The sequence below is a fragment of the Dreissena polymorpha genome, chromosome 3 (assembly GCF_020536995.1).
Source record: "Dreissena polymorpha isolate Duluth1 chromosome 3, UMN_Dpol_1.0, whole genome shotgun sequence".
Lineage (NCBI taxonomy): Eukaryota > Metazoa > Mollusca > Bivalvia > Myida > Dreissenidae > Dreissena > Dreissena polymorpha.
The window spans coordinates 60029968-60049956 of NC_068357.1; the positions used below are offsets into that span (position 1 = coordinate 60029968).

The window sequence follows — 19989 nt, forward strand, 5'->3', positions numbered from 1 at the left end:
GGATCGTAAAAGCTCCAGTAAAAAATCAAGAATAAAATTAAAAAAAGGAAAAGAACATTGCTCGGACCAGGTTTCGAACCAGTGACCCCTGGAGTCCTGCCAGAGTCCTGAAGTAAAAACGCTTTAGCCTACTGAGCTATTCCGCCAAGTACGCACACTGGACGTATTTTATAGCTTATATAAGCAATCTTCGTAGTTTCACAAAATTTAACGACAAAAACAGAACTTTCCAAATTATTCAATTGTTTCGCGTTGCAACGCTTTATAATTTTTAGGTTTTAAAATCGTTAAAAGATGCATATAATGGCTATATTAGACCATGGTAAATGTTCAGTATTACTGTTTCCTCACAAATATCATAACTAAAACGAAAATTTGCGAATCTGAAACAACTTTTTTCAATTTTGTCAATTTACCAAAGCGTGAAAAGATCCCTTTAACCTTGGCTCTGCTTGCTGTCCATTGCAAGCCCTTGCCGGGTACCAGTCCAATTGCACTAGCTGGTGGGATGAATGACGATACGCGGATTCTGAAAAGAAAAAATCATTTGTTTCGATTGAAGCAGACAGATACCTTTGAAAGTCTTTTTTTTAACGCAGTATGACATAAGTGTCTTTTAATGCTGCTCACTACACTTTAAATATTACAAATCTGATACTAGTCTTCAGAGGGGTGTGGAAAAAATATTTGATAATAACTTGTCCAATACTTGTCGCTGTCTGAAGTGAAAGATTAAAGATCAGGAGTTGGCCACTGCTTCCCACATACTTACTTTTTGACCTTGTAATGGACGCCACTAGCCTTGCCACTGATGTCCGGAAATGTGGTCGTGCTGGCCACCTTAGTGATAGCCTTCACTGCTATGTTATTAGCTACAAAATATAAGCATAAACAACTGCATTTATAGAGACATTTTTTTATGGTCTCTCTTTCTTTCCGCCAGAGGCTTGCACTTTGAGAGGGATTAGAGATCATGCCGGAAGTGTGCAGGTTAGAATTGTGTGTATCCTTGTTTTTGTTTATGCATTGTAAAGAATGTACTAAAATTACATGATTCGTATAGTTCCAAATATACAGCTATGGGATTGTAGTTATAGCAACGGTTCCATGGGATCAGAACAGTCTATTTCATAGAAGAAACTAATACATATCTAGTATATTTTAACTATAAAACATTACAATTTTTATCAATATTGGTAGACGACAATTACACAATAGATAGTCTAGAAAGTCAATTAACAATGCAAATAGTGATATAATACGTCACTTCCAAAGGGAGTGTACGGTTCGCAAATAAATCCTTAATTAATTGTCTATATTGCATAAATCAGTAAGTTTTTTTCTGTTCGTACAAATGGAATGATTATAATATAAAACTCAGGGATAATCCAAGGGCTTCAACGCCCATACTGTATACCCTAAATTAACATTGATTCAATTCACACATTATGCCCGGCATGTTTTAACCGAAGCTCCATGGGCCCATGAGCGAAACTGGTCTAGTCTGCATGTAAATTATTATTGTGTTGTATTTCATTAATGAGGTAACTAGTATATAAGGATAATATAATGATAATAATGCATGCGATTTGTATGATGTTGTTTCTCGTTGTTAGTTGTAATTGTCAGGTGGTATCAGCAATAACAACATGTGAGTAATTCTATCTTTCCAATTAGATTTTTTAAAAGATTTTCATTTGCACATGGCCAATTGTTTAATGAGGTCTTGATATTTCTTATACTTTCTTAAAACATAAATACAACAAAATTTCAAAATAAGACTGATGTTGTTCTTCTCCATCCCCATAATATCTGTCCGCTTTTCACAGTCCATTGACAGATTGTGAACCGTATAAAAATGAATCACTTAGATGCATATATCGTTCTTAATCCGAAACGTACAATGGCGACCAAAAATTAAGTCATTTACATGAAAATTCAAGCTACAATACTCAAAACACTGTCAGACACAACAAGAAGTGTAAATAGCGCCGCGGAACGTGAGATTTGTATCGTTTTCATCAAGAAGTAGATCTAAAATCTAATGCATGTCAATTAACACTCTCATTCTCTTGATAATTCTGTAATTGTATCAATCTTTGACCATGAAACATAGTATAATCCACGTACAGGTCGGACTATTTGGGGCTACTTATTTAGGGTTAAATAGTATAAACAACGTAAAGGCCAGACCATTTTTGGCTAAATGGCAAGAGTATTGTGGTTTACATAATTATCACAATTCACGTACAGGCACGACAATTATCATAATTATTATAATTATTATAATTATAATTATTATAATTATTTTTATTACGTGTATTACAATTATTATAATTATTATAATTATTATGATGATGATTACTGTACGCTTTCTAATTAAGAAAATAGTCAAATATAATTCACCTTCCAAAACCGAATTCATTTATTTTCCAGTTACAACATGTCACGACAAGTGAGTTAATACTTAATTGAAACCTATTTATTTTAGCTCCATTGCATCGAAAGCCTTAGGCTTAAATAAACGCTCTCGAGTCCGTTTCCTGGGCCTAGAACCAGTACTTGGTGTCTTAGGGGAAGATCTTAAGAACGCTCCAACGGTGGGGATCGAACCCGTGATCTCCCGGTCGCTAGGCGGACACCATAATACTTAAGGAAAACGTCGGATGATTTGAGTTTAGTACACTAACATTTCGCCTCATGCACATATCTTCGATACATATGAAAATAGTGTATAAGGTTACGGTAAATATAGACAGAAATGTTCGATCGATCTCCTATTTGACGTACGAAGATATCTTGAACGCTCAGAGTCTAGGAAGAACAAGTATTTCACTAACAAAGTACCGACGACACGTATGGTTTACCATTTAATTGGAATTTCCATTGGACTACAATTATGCTATTATCCGGCAAATTTATATTAGGAATGCCTAATAAATATTAATAAATACAATATATGATGAGCCACAGACGCCGCCCCTCCCCCCCCCCCCCACACCTCAACATACACCACACACACGACAGAAGCTTGCACACAGACGACTGGCTCATCACTACGTTTGCGTTTAATAAATATGCTCATATGTACCATCGCCATAATACTCCTTAATGGATCGGTCTTCGGTATGATTTATGCTCTGTCGCTCGTATTAAATCGTGTTTTCCCAGAAATGATATGCTAAACCAATTAGTTCCATGTTCAATCAAGAACTGAACAATTTAAACAACTAATTTTCATTAAAACATAGCTAGATCTATGAATGTATTGTTGCTGACGACAACTTAGAAATATTGGTAATATCATAAATACAACGAGCAGAACACTGCATAACCAAAAAAGGTTTCCGAATACTAAGAAACACATCGAATTGCGTTTACACCGGCATGCAGTGAGTTCAGTGAGGAAATTATAGACGGATCAACTTTTCAGGAGTTGAAAAAAATGATCACAACGTGATGATCATACCATAATATTTCAACTGCACAGGTTAGAATGAACTCTATTTGCATATTTCTGTGTTCATGGTAGTGGTCGAGTTCTAAACAAACAGCGTTATTTAGCCGCGACAGTCAGTGTCAAATCTCCAGTAGCAAATTAATGTGCAAAACCACCGGTGCTCTCTGTGCATGCGGGTACATGTTCATGTTGACATCCGCGCACGTGGTGTACCGGAAGCCGAAGCCGACGGGCGCGGCTCCGGCGCTTGGGTGGTAGTACCCGCAGGAATCTTGGTGAGAAGCGGTCACCGTAGAGCTTAACGTTGGACTATCGCCACGTGACTTTTTGGACAACACGTTCGGCTTATGATCTTCGCTCTCGGAGCCGGACGAGTGCTTGGAGTCGGACGACGAAGTGAAATCGAGCATGCTCGTGTCACGTGACTGGGGGCTTGCCCCCTGAAAACTATTCGGCGACGGCGACCACGAAATTGAGATCGTCTCAATTTTCAATCCGCCGTCTGTCCGCTCGCTCTTCATCTCTGCAGAGGAGACGCTTGTCTGGTCACTCGATGCGGTTCCCGCCGGATCGTCGGAGCTTCAACGGCCGCTCGTGGCGGCCGTCGACGCTGCTAGGATATGTTGGTTCAGGGCGTTCAGAGTGTCCGCCATTATCAGGCCACAAGGGAATCGCAAGGTTGAAGTTTGCGCAACCTTTGTTTAAGAAGCTGTTCCGGTAAACTGAATGTGTATGATGTGGCTGCAAGTGGGCGGCGGCGGGGGACGATTGAACTTTACCGGTACGCAACACTTAACCAGAATTTCATAGCTCACTGTAAGAAACCCATTTCCATATTAACTTATCAATAAAGCGTATTTCAATATAATGCTTTGTTTATGTTTCGGAATTGATATATCCTTCATAGCGTTCGTTACTTCCAATTTTGTTGAGTTGTATAATAAATGTACCAATAATATTTCATGGATGTGGTGTTCTGGTGGTTTCTATTGCACTCACTGATTGTATGAAATTGTATCAACTCGTGCGATACAACGGCTGGGAACAAAGCAGTCATTTAATATTTTCTATATATTAAATTATAAATACATATTAATAAACCACTTAAACGGGCACAGATTTTGACATGTTTTAAAACTTGTCATTAAATGCTCTATATTGATAAATGTAAACATTGGATATAAAATGCGCCAGAACAAAATCAAGAATAAAATTTAAAAAAGAAAAAAAAGGAACCCTCAGCAGTAAATTTTACAATTTACCAAAACGTTAAAGGGCCCCTTTAAAAGTAACATATCAAATGCACCACTGGGTCCTGCTATTCACCTAGCTACTGTGTACTTTACAATGTTTTAAGCAAGTAAATATTGCCAAAGGAGTGCATATTTTATCATTTTGTAAGAGGAAAACATTTCCCCTTGGAGAATTTGTAACTGCAAATATTATCACTGAATTGTAACCTCACATTCGAGGAGACACCAACAACACAAGGAGACAACAACAACACAATACTTATAGATTGACTTTAACATTATTGTTTTAACTGATCTACGTTTAATTGATTTAAGGATTAAGTTATGCGCCTATAAGGTTTCAAATTTAGATTGAATAAATTGTGTTTATTTTATTTAAAAGGGTAAAAGTAATTTACTAAACACTGTTTTCTTAGTTGTACTGATTTTCGGACGTAAGTATAAGTCGGATGGTGAATGCTGCAGCTATAAAAGCACATTCACTTCCAAATACATATACATCTCGGTCAGCAGCTGGAGCGTGCGCGTCGCGACCGAGGCGAGAGTCACCCGCAGAAGATCTTCTCACCTGTACATATTTCCTAATAGAGGGAACTTCTGCGGGCGGCTCTGCTAATCCAGCTGAGTCCGCCACCCTCGAGCCGGACGTGTTCTACACTGCTATGTTCGCTGTCTCCCCAAAGATACAGCGGTCTCGTCAACCGCTGATACAGGACCTTGAAGACCGGGGGCCCGAGCCACTCTGTATGCAAGGGTCAAGGAGGTAGTGTGGCTTTCACACTATACTTTCCAAGAGAGGGACTGGTACATCGACGGGGGTTCGCTATGTCCAGGATCTTGAGACCGGGGGCCCGAGCCACTCTGTATGCAAGGGTCTAGGAGATAGTGTGGCTTTCACACTATACTTTCCAAGAGAGGGACTGGAGGACGTACGGGATGGACCTGGTGTTAACATCAGAACATCGAGGGTGTGGCCCTAGAGAGTGGACCCGGGGCGGCGGTACTCAGTGCGCTCAACGCACTGGGGAAACCGTCTCGGGGTTGAAGACGACGGCCGGTGACGAGAGTGGCCATAAAGGCAGAGCTGCTTGCTGCACTCCCTCGGCGGAGCTGCGTCCAGACAAGAATTTATCTGGAGATTGTCTCCCCTGAAACATCACAGGGGCAGGTCGATACCAAATGTAGTCATGAAGACGCGGGAACGACCTGTAACTAAACTACAACAACACCAGTGATTTTTTTTGATCAAATTTACAGCCGATTTTCGGCTGCTTCCCAATCGCAAAAAAACACGTTTTTTCCCAAAAATCTGACCAAAATTTCCCAAAAAAAGCCAAACTTCCAAAAAAAAAAAAAATTTTTTTTTTTTTTTTTTTTTTTTTTTTTTTTTTTTAGAAAGAAGTCTCATATAACTTAATTATGATTTCATAAATCTAGGTCTCAACTTTATTTTTTAAACATCTTACAAACAAGGGCTGTTTGTTAAACATGCATGCCCCCCATATGGGCTCTCTGTTGTAGTGAGAGCCATTGTGTGAATATGTTTTTTGTCACTGTGACCTTGACCTTTGACCTAGTGACCTGAAAATCAATAGGGGTCATCTGCCAGTCATGATCAATGTACCTATGAAGTTTCATGATCCTAGCCATAAGCAAACTTGAGTTATCATCCGGACACCATTTTACTATTTCGGGTCACCGTGACCTTGACCTTTGAACTAGTGACCTGAAAATCAATAGGGGTCATCTGCGAGTCATGATCAGTCTACCTATCAAGTTTCATGATCCTAGGAATAAGCCTTCTTGAGTTATCATCCGGAAACCATTTTACTATTTCGGGTCATCGTGACCTAGACCTTTGACCTTGTGACCTGAAAATCAATAGGGGTCATCTGCGAGTCCTGATCAATCTACCTATCAAGTTTCATGATCCTAGGCCTAAGCTTTCTTGAGTTATCATCCGGAAACCATTTTACTATTTCGGGTCACTGTGACCTTGACCTTTGACCTAGTGACCTGAAAATCAATAGGGGTCATTTGCGAGTCATGATCAATCTACCTATCAAGTTTCATGATCCTAGGGCGAAGCGTTCTTGAGTTATCATCCGGAAACCATTTTACTATTTCGGGTCACCGTGACCTTGACCTTTGACCTAGTGACCTCAAAATCAATAGGGGTCATCTGCGAGTCATGATCAATGTACCTGAAGTTTCATGATGACCGACCGACAGACCGACTGACAGACCGACATGAGCAAAGCAATATACCCCCTCTTCTTCGAAGGGGGCATAAATATATAACTTGAATTTAGTCATTTTTGTCCATAAATCATTCCCAAACTTGCCACTTTCATTGATTAAAAAAAATCCCAATTTGACCAGACTCCTTTTCTAGAAAACTCCCTGAACATGCACTTAAAAACAATATCACTTCTGTTACTTATAATCCTATTTATAATGCTTATTTTTTCCCAATTTCATGGTTTATCGCGCTATTTTTCCCAATTTCAAGGTTAATCGCGCTAATTTTCCCAATTCAAAAGGCACAGGCTGTAACAAATAAAAGCAAAAAAAATCACTGAACACACACAATACATATACATTACCTTATTTTGTACTGAAGGATGGGAGAAATAAAGCATTGCTATTGTGTGTCTGTATATCCAGAGGCTTGTTGTTTGAACTCGACTTTAAGGACATATCACTTTCTGAAATGGTCAGAAGTGGGTGTAAAGGATCCTTTTTTCAGTGTTTCAATTGTGTTATATTTAATAATACTCTAACATTTTCTTCTACAGTTGTGTAGGTTTCAGCTAGTGTCAATGGATTTTTGAACAAAATAAGAAAAAAAGTCTTACAACGCCCAAGAAAAAAGTGGTTTATAAGTTGAAAACTTGTGATTATTTACTCTTTTTGAAAGATTTCATTTGAACTGGTTTATGTATCACTGAATTATATGTTATTTTAGTTCTGCATATTGTTCCAATCTTAACATACAATGCTAATATGAGGAATTAATATTTGACATTACTCCACCCACTTCTGACCATTTCAGAAAGTGATATGTCCTTAACTAGAACTAGAAGGCGCATAAAAATGATCATATAAAGGGAATTTTAGCTGCAACCTGTTTTAGCTTAATTATTGTCTGTTTGTAAACTGAACAGTAAAGAGTGGATTTGCCATTGGCAAATACGTTTTGATGGCATCAATCTCTGTGACCCATCCCTAGTTCAGAATGGACTTGTATGAAAAACATTCATTTAATACTGCATAAATTACTGTTATTACTGCTCAATTGGTCATTGTCGGCTCGGGTACTACTCAAATGTACCCTGGGTACTCTTAAGTATACGTACAAGTACCCCAGGTACGGTAAATATACTTAAACATACCCGGTCTATATTAGATTGTACCCGAGTTGTATTCCCGCCCAAACTCCGATGTCGTAAAACGCGCTACCGGTTACCATAAAATGATATAATTTATCTTAACAACCTTCTCTTTATAAAAAACTGCATTAACATGCTATTTAGTAGGAATTTCGATAATATAGAGGCCATTAACAGAAAATTGACATGTAAGTATACTTAAGAGTACCCGGGATACATGTAAGTAGTACCCGAACACAATGACAAATCACGCGTTATTACCTGGACACTTAAATTTTCAGATTGCCAAAATTTTGATTCTGTAATTTGATACCTAGATTATCACATAAAATTATGAACTCTAAATTTGACGTAAATATTTATGCATTCATGTTTACTCAGACGGTCATAAAATTAGGCAGATAAATTAGGCAATAAATACATAATAAATACATTTGGCAATGAGAGAAGTCAGTGAACCATTTCATTTGTGTTATAGGAATATATAGACCATTGTTTCACCTGCTAGTTGAAAGTGATTATTTGGTTTGATTGAAGCATTGACAGTTTTTATGCCCCCGGTAGGGTGGCATATAGCAGTTGAACTGTCCGTCAGTCAGTATGTCAGTATTTGTGTATGTGTGTATGTCAGTCTGTCCATCTGTCCAAAAAATCTTTAACATTGGCCATAACTTTTTCACTATTGAAGATTGCAACTTGATATTTGGCATGCATGTGAAGCTGAACATTTTGAGTGGTGAAAGGTGAAGGTCAAGGTCATCCTTGAAGGTCAAATGTCAAATATATGGCGTCTGTCCATCCGAAAACTTTAACATTGGCCATAACTTTTTCAATATTGAAGATAGCAACTTGATATTTGGCATGCATGTGTATCTCTTGAAGCTGCACATTTTGAGTGGAGGAAGTTCAAGGTCAAGGTCATCCTCCAAGGTCAAATGTCAAATATATGGCGTCTGTCCGTCCAAAAATTTTAACATTGGCCATAACTTTTTCAATATTAAAGATAGCAACTTGATATTTGGCATGCATGTGTATCTCATGAAGCTGCACATTTTGAGTGGTGGAAGTTCAAGGTCAAGGTCAACCTTTAAGGTCAAAGGTAAAAAATAATAATTTCAAAGCGGCGTTCTCATGAAGCTGCACATTTTGAGTGGTGGAAGTTCAAGGTTAAGGTCATCCTTGAAGTTCAAGGTCATCCTTCAAGGTCAAAGGTAAAAAAAATAAATGCAAAGTGGCGTTATCATGAAGCTGCATGAAGCTGTGGTGGAAGTTCAAGGTCATCCTTCAAGGTCAAGGTCATCCTTCAAGGTCAAAGATTTTTTTTTTTTCAAAGCGGTGTTCTCATGAAGCTGCACATTTTGAGTGGTGGAAGTTCAAGGTCAAGGTCATCCTTCGAGGTCAAAGGTCAATTTTTATTTTTTTCAAAGTGGCGCAATAGGGGGCATTGTGTTTCTGGCGAACACATCTCTTGTTTATTCTGTAGCATTTCCATTCATTTGTCCCAATTACAATTTACATGTATGAAAATCTTATGCAAGTTACTTTTTATTGACTTGAAAATCATTATTTTATTAATTAGTGCCTATTAACAATTCAGTTAACTAGGACTATTTACCCATCTCGAAACGTGAACTTGAGCAATTTGTTAAGCACCCTATTTATTGTGAAATAACAAAAAATCAATTATAAGCAATGAAATAATAATTTGATTGGTTTATTATAGTTAGATAATAAAACATTCGTATTATGTAAGTAATACTTAAGCAAATACTTATCTTTGTACACGATGGTCAGAGAACAGCCTTCAAAAATGTGTTTTTGTTGAACAAAATCAACCAAATGAATATTTATATTCATTTGAAACTTATTGTAACATCATAAATACTGTTTGACATGGTATTTTGTATACATGAACCATCATACATCAAAACTGTGACCTTATACTCAAGAAAAATTTGAATGTCAATGCCATAGGTATATTTTAATTGTGTCTCATATTTCATGGCCACTGAAAGTTGAGATTTTTTTGTATATCTTAATTTAGAAAAAATAGATTATGTACTTTTATTAAAACCAGTCTAAACAAATTAACCAACATTTTCCTAGTGGACATACATGTAAGTGGAAAACTTAATTTAAAGCATATACTTATACATATATATTGCATATTGACCCAGTTCGGTATATTTTCAGAATGGACCTGTATACCAAACTTCCACAGTCTATAAAATGTCCAGTCAGTCAAGAAAAGGTTAGTGATTATGGCAAATTATGATGTATAATTGCATATTGTAACTACTGGAGCAGTCTTTAACTAGAGATTTGTCACAGACGTGACGAATACCCCCACATGCCGCATTGACACAGAATATTTGACTTCACAAAAAACAACGGACACCATGCTCAATGTTTAAAAGGCACTAAATGACCCCGTGACCTAGTTTTAGACCTGGCATGGCCCATGTTCGAACTTGACCTACACATCATCTAGATACAACTTTTGACCAAGTTTGGTGAAGATCGGTTGAAAACTACTTGAGAGAGGACACCATGCTGAATGTGTAAAACGATTTTAGTGACACCATGACCTAGTTTTTGATCTGGCATGGCCCATGTTGGAACTTGGCCTTAAGATCATATACATGTAGATAAAACTTCTGACCAAGTTTGGTGAAGATCGGATGAAAACTAATTGAATTAGAGAGCGGACACCATGCTCAATATTTAAAACGCACTAAGTGACCCGGTGACCTAGTTTTTGGCCTGGCATGACCCATGTTCAAAGTTAGCCTAGAGATCATCTAGATAAAACTTTTGACCAAGTTTGGTGAAGCTTCGATGAAAACTACTTGAATTAGAGAGCGGATGCCATGCTCAATGTTTTAAACGCTTTAAGTGACCCAGTGACCTAGTTTTTGACCCGGCATCACCTATATTCGAACTTGACCTAGACATCATCTAGATACAACATCTGACCAAGTTTGGTGAAGATCTGATGAAAACAACTTGAATTAGAGAGCGGACACTTAATATGGACCGACAGACAGACAAGTTCACTCCTATATACCCCAACTTCGTGTGTGGGTATAATAAAACACAGTTATATTAGGAGTCTTTGAGCATATATTTGTGCCAGGAAAATAATAAACAGGTTATTTTTTCAACACTTTTCTTAATGTTTTGTGTAGCCCATTTACTTTAGTTTCAAGTATGAAGTTTAACAGTAGCAAAATACTATGGTAAATAAGAAGAAACAAGGGCTGTTTGTAAAACATGCATGCCCCCCATATGGGCTGTCAGTTGTAGTGGCAGCCAATGTGTGAATACGTTTTTTTTTCACTGTGACCTTGACCTTTGACCTAGTGACTTGAAAATCAATAGGGGTTATCTGTCAGTCATGATCAATGTACCTATGAAGTTTCATGATCCTAGGCGTAAGCATTCTTGAGTTATCATCCGAAAACCATTTTACTATTTTGAGTCACTGTGACCTTGACCTTTGACCTAGTGACCTGAAAATCAATAGGGGTCATCTGCCAGTCATGATCAATGTTCCTATGAAGTTTCATGATCCTAGGCATAAGCATTCTTGAGTTATCATCCGGAAACTGGTGGACGGACCGACCGACATGTGCAAAACAATATACACCCTCTTCTTCAAAGGGGGGGGGGGGGGGGGCATAAAAAAAAGTTATGTTATATGTACAAAAGACATGTTTAGCTGAGTTAAAAGGGGTTAATGCTTGGGTTATATAAAATGACTTAATTATTGTATTCTTTGATAATATCAACCGCTACATTGCTTATTGCCTGTTTCTTTCTACTTTGCATCAAGGATTCAATATTTGTATACATGATATGTTATTTCAACAATATAATAAACTTGACTCTGTATGTGTGCCTATAGGCAGCTTTTGATATTGTTTAATATGAAATAATATCAGATTACATTTGTTTTCAAAAGGGTTCGAAGAAAAAGCCAATCCGAGAGTATTTAACAGACAGCCTGCCTGCCAGATACACTGGGTTTGAAGCTCTAGAACATAAGGCACATGTCCTCGACAGTGTCCGCAAGAAATGGCAAAAACCAGAAAAGGGCAAAGGAAGAAATAGGCTGTCCGTCAATGACCGGCGAAAACTTAACATATTTGAGCTTAAAGCTGAGGGTCTTAGGTAAATATTATGTAGTATGTACCAAATTTTATCAAATTATACCATTTTGTTGTCAAGCCCCCATTGGAAAGCTTGTTATTGCATTCACAATGCTCTAGTGAAATTTTCTGTTATGTAGGCGTCCAATTTCTCTGGACTGTAATTTCATGATTAATCTTGCAATTAAAAACTATTTGTCACACTTGGTCACCATGTTTTTTCTGTAACTTTGTTATTAATCAGGCAATTTTACCATAACTTGCCAAAAATCTTTGCAGGACCAAAACCATGTGCTGAACCAGTAATATTTTATTATGTATACTTGTATACAGGTTAATTGACTAAATATCTGTCAATTTTTAGTGATCTGTACCAGCAAATCTATTAATGTAGTTGTCTACATTCATTAAAACAGAAAAATTATTTAACGATATGTGAGAATGAAAAACATGTTAAAAAAACGCACAAAAATAGGTAATGGCTGTATCGAATTGCCACAATATTACATTGTTTTATTCAGCTTCTATAAATGATTTAGTGTTCAATAAGCAGTGAGACAACTTGACGTATTCTTTGTTAAAAAATATTTGACCCATTAAAAATGTGTCAGTCTTGACCGTTAGACCAACGGTTTTCTGGAAGACTGTGTCCTCTTGTTCTCTTAACTCTCTGGTCACTCTAAATGTGTAAGCCTTGTCTGTCAGACCAACAGTTTTCTGGAAGACTGGGTTCTCTTAACTCTTTAGTCACTCTAAATTTGTCAGTCTTGTCTGTCAGACCAACGGTTTTCTGGAAGACTGGGTTCTCTTGTTCTCTTAACTTTTTGGTCACTCTAAATTTGTCAGTCTTGTCTTTCAGACCAATGGTTTTCTGGAAGACTGGGTTCTCTTGTTCTCTTAACTCTTTGGTCACTCTAGATTTGTCAGTCTTGCCTGTCAGACCAACGGTTTTCTGGAAGACTGGGTTCTCTTGTTCTCTGAACTCTTTGGTCGCTCTTTATTTGTCAGTCTTGTCTGCCAGACCAACGGTTTTCTGGAATACTGGTTTCTCTTGTTCTCTTAACTCTTTGGTCACTCTAAATTTGTCAGTCTTGTCTGTCAGACCAACTGTTTTCAGGAAGACTGAGTTTTCTTGTTCTCTTAACTCTTTGGTCACTCTAAATTTGTCAGTCTTGTCTGTCAGACCAATGGTTTTCTGGAAGACTGGGTTCTCTTGTTCTTTTAACTCTTTGGTAACTCTTAATTTGTCAGTCATGTCTGTTAGACCAACGGTTTTCTGGAAGACTGGGTTCTTGTGTTTTCATAATTTTTTGGTCACTCTTATAAGTTAATTTGTCAGTCTTGTCTGTCAGACCAATGTTATTCTGGAAGACTGGGTTCTCTTGTTCTCTTAACTCAGCGGTCACTCTAAATTTGTAACTCTTGTCTGTCAGATCAACAATTTTCTGGAAAACTGGGTTCTCTTGTTCTGTTAACTTTTTTGCCACTCTTAATTTGTCAGTCTTGCCTGTCAGACCAACTGTTTTCAGGAAGACTGAGTTTTCTTGTTCTCTTAACTCTTTGGTCACTCTTAATTTGTTCGTCTTGTCTTTTAGACCAACCGTTTTCAGGAAGACTGGGTTGTGTTTTGAAAACTCTTAACCCTTCGGTCAATTGCAGGTTTGAAGACTATCTCCCTCTACACAGACTTTGGCAAGATTACATGCGGAGCATTCTGGACCTCAGCAGGTACCAAGATTTAAATAATATTGTTCACTGTAGTTTCTTTTAATTTTGTTCACATGACAAATGGTGGATTCGAAAAATCTGGCATTTTTATTCCCTGTTGAAGATAGATATTTTTTGGTGTTTTCCGTCTGTTGCAAACTTGTTAGTTTCAGGGCTATATCTGATAAACTATATATGATTTCAATATGAAACTTCATGGTTGTACAGATATCAATGATGAAAAGTGCCATGCTCAAAACTATAACCCTACACATTCTTAAATAAGTCATTGCTCATTGTTGTTTTTGTAAGCACTAGATCTTATACAAGATTGTATTTTCAGGACTATATCTCATACAAGATGTAAGATAAAGAGATGAAACTTTATAGGTTGATAGATATCAATGCAGAGAAGTTCCATGCACAAGACCCTTTTCCCTACAATTTATTAAATAAGAATTATTGCCCTTTGTTGTTTTTGTATGATCTTTTCAGGGCTTTATCTCAAATACGATGCAATATTTCCCCATAAAGCTTGATGGATGTATAGATATCAATGAGGAGAATTCCAAATACATAAAAACAATAACTTGGTGGATATCAATTCAACAAATTTGCATCTTGTTGGATCTAAAAATTGAGAATTTTTATACGCCCGTATAAAATACGGGACGTATTATGTGAAACCCCTTGGCGGGCGGGCGGGCGGCGGGCGGGCGGCGGGCGGAAGGCATCACTTTGTCCGGACTCTAATTCAAATTGTATTCATCCGATCTTCACCAAACTTGGTCAGCAGTTGCATCTAGTTGATATCTAGGCCAAGTTCGAATATGGGTCATGCCGGGTCAAAAACTAGGTCATAGGGTCAATAAGTGCATTTTCAAAGGGGCCACTTTGTCCGGACTCTATTTCAAATTGTATTCATCCGATCTTCACCAAACTTGGTCAGCAGTTGCATCTAGTTGATATATAGGCCAAGTTCGAATATGGGTCATGCCGGGTCAAAAACTAGGTCATAGGGTCAATTAGTGCATTTTCAACGGCGCCACTTTGTCCGGACTCTAATTCAAATTGTATTCATCCGATCTTCACCAAACTTGGTCAGTAGTTGCATCTAGTTGATATCTAGGTCAAGTCCGAATATGGGTCATGCTGGGTCAAAAACTAGGTCAAAGGGTCAATTAGTGCATTTTACTTTGTCCGGACTCTAATTCAAATTGTATAAATCTTATCTTCACCAAACTTGGTCAGTAGTTGCATCTAGTTGATATCTAGGCCAAGTTCGAATATGGGTCATGCCAGGTAAAAAACTAGGTCATAGGGTCAATTAGTCCATTTTCAACAGCGCCACTTTGTCCGGACTCTTATTCAAATTGTATTCATCCGATCTTTACCAAACTTGGTCAGTAGTTGCATCTAGTTGATATCTAGGTCAAGTTCGAATATGGGTCATGTCGGGTCAAGAACTAGGTCATAGGGTCAATTAGTGCATTTTCAACGGCGCCACTTTGTCCGGACTCTAATTCAAATTGTATTCATCCGAAACTTTTAAACAACTTTTTATCCAGTTTTTAGGGAACTAATTTCAAGATAAGTAATATCAGTACAGGAAATACTGCCATTCTATACCTATGTAGGTCTAAACAATTATGATTTAAATATTGTGTTTTAGAGAACAAATGAGACTAAGTGTACACTTATTGATATCAATGCATATATATGAATATATCAGTTATATAAGTTGTTGTTGTTTTTTTTGCTTATTTCCAAAACAAATACATCAATCATCAGTGTATCATCTCCAATGGCACACGAATCGGGCGTATATTGCTCCGTCATGCGGCGCTCTTGTTTACAAGTCAGATATGAGACTTCAAACATAAGTCTTCAACATTTAATTCCTTGGTTGAGCAGACCCATGAAGCTCCACGAAAACTATTGTCTGATGAATTATAATGGTTTCACAGTCTGTTTATCATAATTTAACATGGATGCACAGTAAGGGTATCACGTTTACATATTTTTCTAAACGTTAAATCGAAATGAAATAAATGAAACGTTACCATTTAAACGGTATCCCTATGTCCGTTTTAAAAGCATCAGTGCCATGGCCTCTCCAAACTGAAAGCAGTAATTACTTCTGAAAGTTATATTGAGTGCATATCCCATTCGCAATATGACGTCATATTTAAACAAACTGTTCTCGTCGTTGTCTAACCATTGGGTTACACTTTGTCTATTTTCATGCCGTAATATTTTGTAACAAAAACAAATTAATATCGAACCAACATTCCTTAAATAAGAGTATTAACCGGTTTTAAAATTTTCAATGTTTTACTTAACACGATGTACATCCAAAGATGCATACTTCAATTTCAGTAAAAATGTTTCTATACGGAGATAGTTGGCCATATCTCTAGAAATGAATGCCGATGAAGAAACGTCTGGAAAATTCCCTCGTGCACTTCGTGCCGACGGGCGTCGAATTTTCAAGACTCGGGACATGCAACAAAAGGCGGGAATTTCGTGATGACGCGCGTTAAATATTCAAGACGTCTAGTCCGTACATGGTGTATTGTTATGTTTACGGTATTGTGAATGAGGGCCATCTGGCGCACGTGATACAAATAGTTTTTAATACGAGTCTTTTTCAGCAGCTGTTAACAAGCTTTGCAACGTTGTCACGTCATGAACTGAAATGAATTTTATTGATATTGACTGTCGTTTAAACGTTTACAGTTTTTGTAAACGTTTTTGACCAAAACACGAAACGCGACCGTTAAAACGTGATACCCTTTATGTACAGTATATTGCTTGATATAACTTTGGACGAATTCTGATAAATTTTCTCAGTTGTTTAGTTTGGTGCACTTACTGGTATTTCAATACTATGTATTCTGCCCTGCCAAAGGCGGAGGAATATAGTTTTGGCGTTGTCCACCTGTTCGTCAGTCTTTCAGTCCATCTGTAACAAACTTTTTACGACTGTATCTCAGATACTATGGAAGATGTTAACATGAAACTTCATAGGTTTATAAATGTGAATGAGATGAAGGCGGTGGATATCAATTCAACATGTGCTTGTTTATTTACATTTAAACACAGTTCTGTTCTCCAACACACTAATCAGAGTATGGGAGGACAGACTGACCCTTGGATCAATGTGATTAATTTACTTTTGGGATTTAATCTTCCACCCTTGAGCAAAGTGTGTCTTTGTAAAGAGACGCACAGGAGTTGTTTTGTGTAGGCAATAAATTGTATGCACAAACTGGTGTCTAAAATCTCCAATACTGGGATGTAAAATTCGACCAAAGATTATTTTACTAGAATCATTGTGCAAATCCGTTGCCCCGTAAAAAGTGCTTTAACCCTTTCCCCCTATGAAGCAAAGTGAAAATTGCTATGTGCAAACAGCATAAGACCAGAATAGCCTTCAAATAAATCGCAGTCTGTTCAGGTTTTATGCTGTTTGCTGCTCATCAGAAAAGTATTAAATACAACTTTCTAAGGGACTACACATGCGTCAAAATATGTATCTAAGTGGTAAAGGGTTAAACACGTATCTAAGTGGTAAAGGGTTAAACACGTATCTAAGTGGTAAAGGGTTAAACACGTATCTAAGAGGTAAAGGGTTAAACACGTATCTAAGTGGTAAAGGGTTAAACACGTATCTTAGTGGTGAAGGGTTAAACAGGTATCTAAGTGGTAAAGGGTTAAACACGTATCTAAGTGGTAAAGAGTTAAACACGTATCTAAGTGGTAAAGGGTTAAACACGTATCTAAGTGGTAAAGGGTTAAACACGTATCTAAGTGGTAAAGGGTTAAACACGTATCTAAGTGGTAAAGGGTTAAACACGTATCTAAGTGGAAAAGGGTTAAATACGTATCTAAGTGGTAAAGGGTTAAATACGTATCTAAGTGGTAAAGGGTTAAATACGTATCTAAGTGGTAAAGGGTTAAACATGTATCTAAGTGGTAAAGGGTTAAATACGTATCTAAGTGGTAAAGGGTTAAACAGGTATCTAAGTGGTAAAGGGTTAAACACGTATCTAAGTGGTAAAAGGTAACATACATATCTAAGTGGTAAAGGGTTAAACACGTATCTAAGTGGTAAAGGGTTAAATACGTATCTAAGTGGTTAAGGGTTATATCTTGTATATGAGCCTCGCTCATGAAATGGGGTTTAATTTATGTGCAAAAAGTGTTGTCCAAGATAAGCTTGTGCACTTCGGTGTACACACGGGCTTATCAGGGAAGACACTTTGCTTTTATGGTATTTTTTGTTTGAAGAAAGTCAGTTCTAAACCAAATCCATTCAAGGTGGAAAGTGTCGTACCTGATTAGCTTGTGCAGATACTTTTCCTCAGCCCTAAATCAATAGGTACATAAGCATGCAGTTTTAATTCATAAGCTATGTATCATAATTTCCAGGTACAATTCTACTGATCCCAACCATTCCAAATTAAACAACGAGCGACTGCTGAAAGCAGACTTTCATGGGTGTCTGGTCGTTGTTAGAAAGACAAAGTGCCCTTCGCTACTTGGATTGGCTGGTATCGTTCTCATGGAGACGAAAAATATGGTGAAAATCATTGCAAAGGACAACAAAATAAAGTGTAAGTGTTTGAGCATAACAGTTAAAAGGTACAATAAAGAGTACTGCTTTGAAAACAATTGATTTTTAGCTGGAGTAGACTTTGGTATCTGTAGTATTCATTGTACTTAAAAAACATTGATTTTTGTATGATTGGATTTTTCCCCCCATTTCAAACAGTCTTTCAATCTTATCACAGTGATCAGTAAACCTCACACTTTTCCACTTTAAACCTTTGCATGCTAGGAAATTTGTCGTCTGCTAAAATGTTGTCTGCTGAATTTCTAAAATTAGCATTTTCATAGATTTTTTTTCCAAAGAATACTATCAGAATAGCAAACATTTAGGATCCTGATGAGACACCACGTTCTGTGGTGTCTCATCTGGATCCAAACTGTTTGCAAAGGCCTTTAAAATTCGGTTCCAGCGCAGAAAGGGTTAAGCTGGTATATTAAGTGCACAAGCTTGTGTCAGTAACTGACTGCAGTTATTGAATTAGATATACCGAAAAAATGACCGTATAAATTTTTCATGATCCATTCCAACAAAAATTATGTAGCCAGACTGGAAATTGAACCTGCAATCTTGGGATTTTTAGCCCCTAGCTAACTGGCCCATATTGCAAAAAATATAAGTTTTGGCAAGATCAGAGGGTTATCTGTGGGTAGCAAGAATGGACCTTGCTATTATGTTTTTGCCAGGCTGATTATAGAATGTATTAGCCTCTTTCTGCGAAAAATAGGCTTAATGCATATGTGTGAAGTGGCATCCCAGATTAGCCTGTGCAGTCTACAGAGCTTTATCAGGGAAGACACTTTCCACCTAAACTGTATTTCAGTTTAGAAGAAATTCCTTAAACGAAAAATTTCATAAAAGTGGAAAGTGTCATCCCTGATTTGTCTGTTTGGACTGCACAGGCTTATCTGGAATGACACTTTATGCTCATGCATTAAGCCCAGTTTTCCCTGAACAAAGCTGATATGATGAACCTGTTTTTGTTTAATTTCAGGTATACCAAAAGCAAGCTGCATGTTTTCATTTCAACTGGACGGGTTTCTGTTCACCATTCATGGCAACCAGTTCTGTGTCAGTGCTGCCCAGAGGACAAAACGGAAATTCAAACAAAAAGCTACAGTAGAACTGTGATAGATAAATTAATTGTGGACAGTACAAACTTAGAAGACTTACAAATGTGTTCAATTAAAATTGTTTTTTGGTTTCCAGATTGTGTTAAAATATATAAATTATGAAATGATGTTTAAGCTTTGTTTTTGATTTCACTTTTAACATATTTTAGCTTGATTGCATTGAAAGCCTAGGGCTTATTGAAACGCTATTGAGTCTGTTTCCAGGGAAGAACCAGTACAAGGTGTCTTCAAGAGAGACCTAAAGAACGTTCCCATAGTGGGGATTGCATCTGTGACCTTCC

The 19989-nt window shown here is 37.3% G+C and overlaps 1 protein-coding gene across 2 annotated transcripts; it reads left to right on the forward strand.

The window, feature by feature from the left end:
- Positions 1-4920: 4920 nt before the first annotated feature.
- LOC127874379 (ribonuclease P protein subunit p29-like) lies at positions 4921-19816 on the forward strand. 2 transcript variants are annotated; one of them, XM_052418657.1, is made up of 6 exons: positions 4921-5050; positions 10299-10356; positions 12070-12278; positions 13916-13984; positions 18398-18582; positions 19570-19816. In XM_052418657.1, the coding sequence occupies exons 2-6, from the start codon at positions 10300-10302 to the stop codon at positions 19704-19706; spliced, it is 657 nt and encodes a 218-aa protein (XP_052274617.1). In that variant the 5' UTR covers positions 4921-5050; position 10299; the 3' UTR covers positions 19707-19816. The 2 variants fall into 2 exon arrangements, with proteins under 2 accessions (XP_052274617.1, XP_052274616.1); XM_052418656.1 differs by having other exon boundaries at positions 4927-5096.
- Positions 19817-19989: the final 173 nt, after the last annotated feature.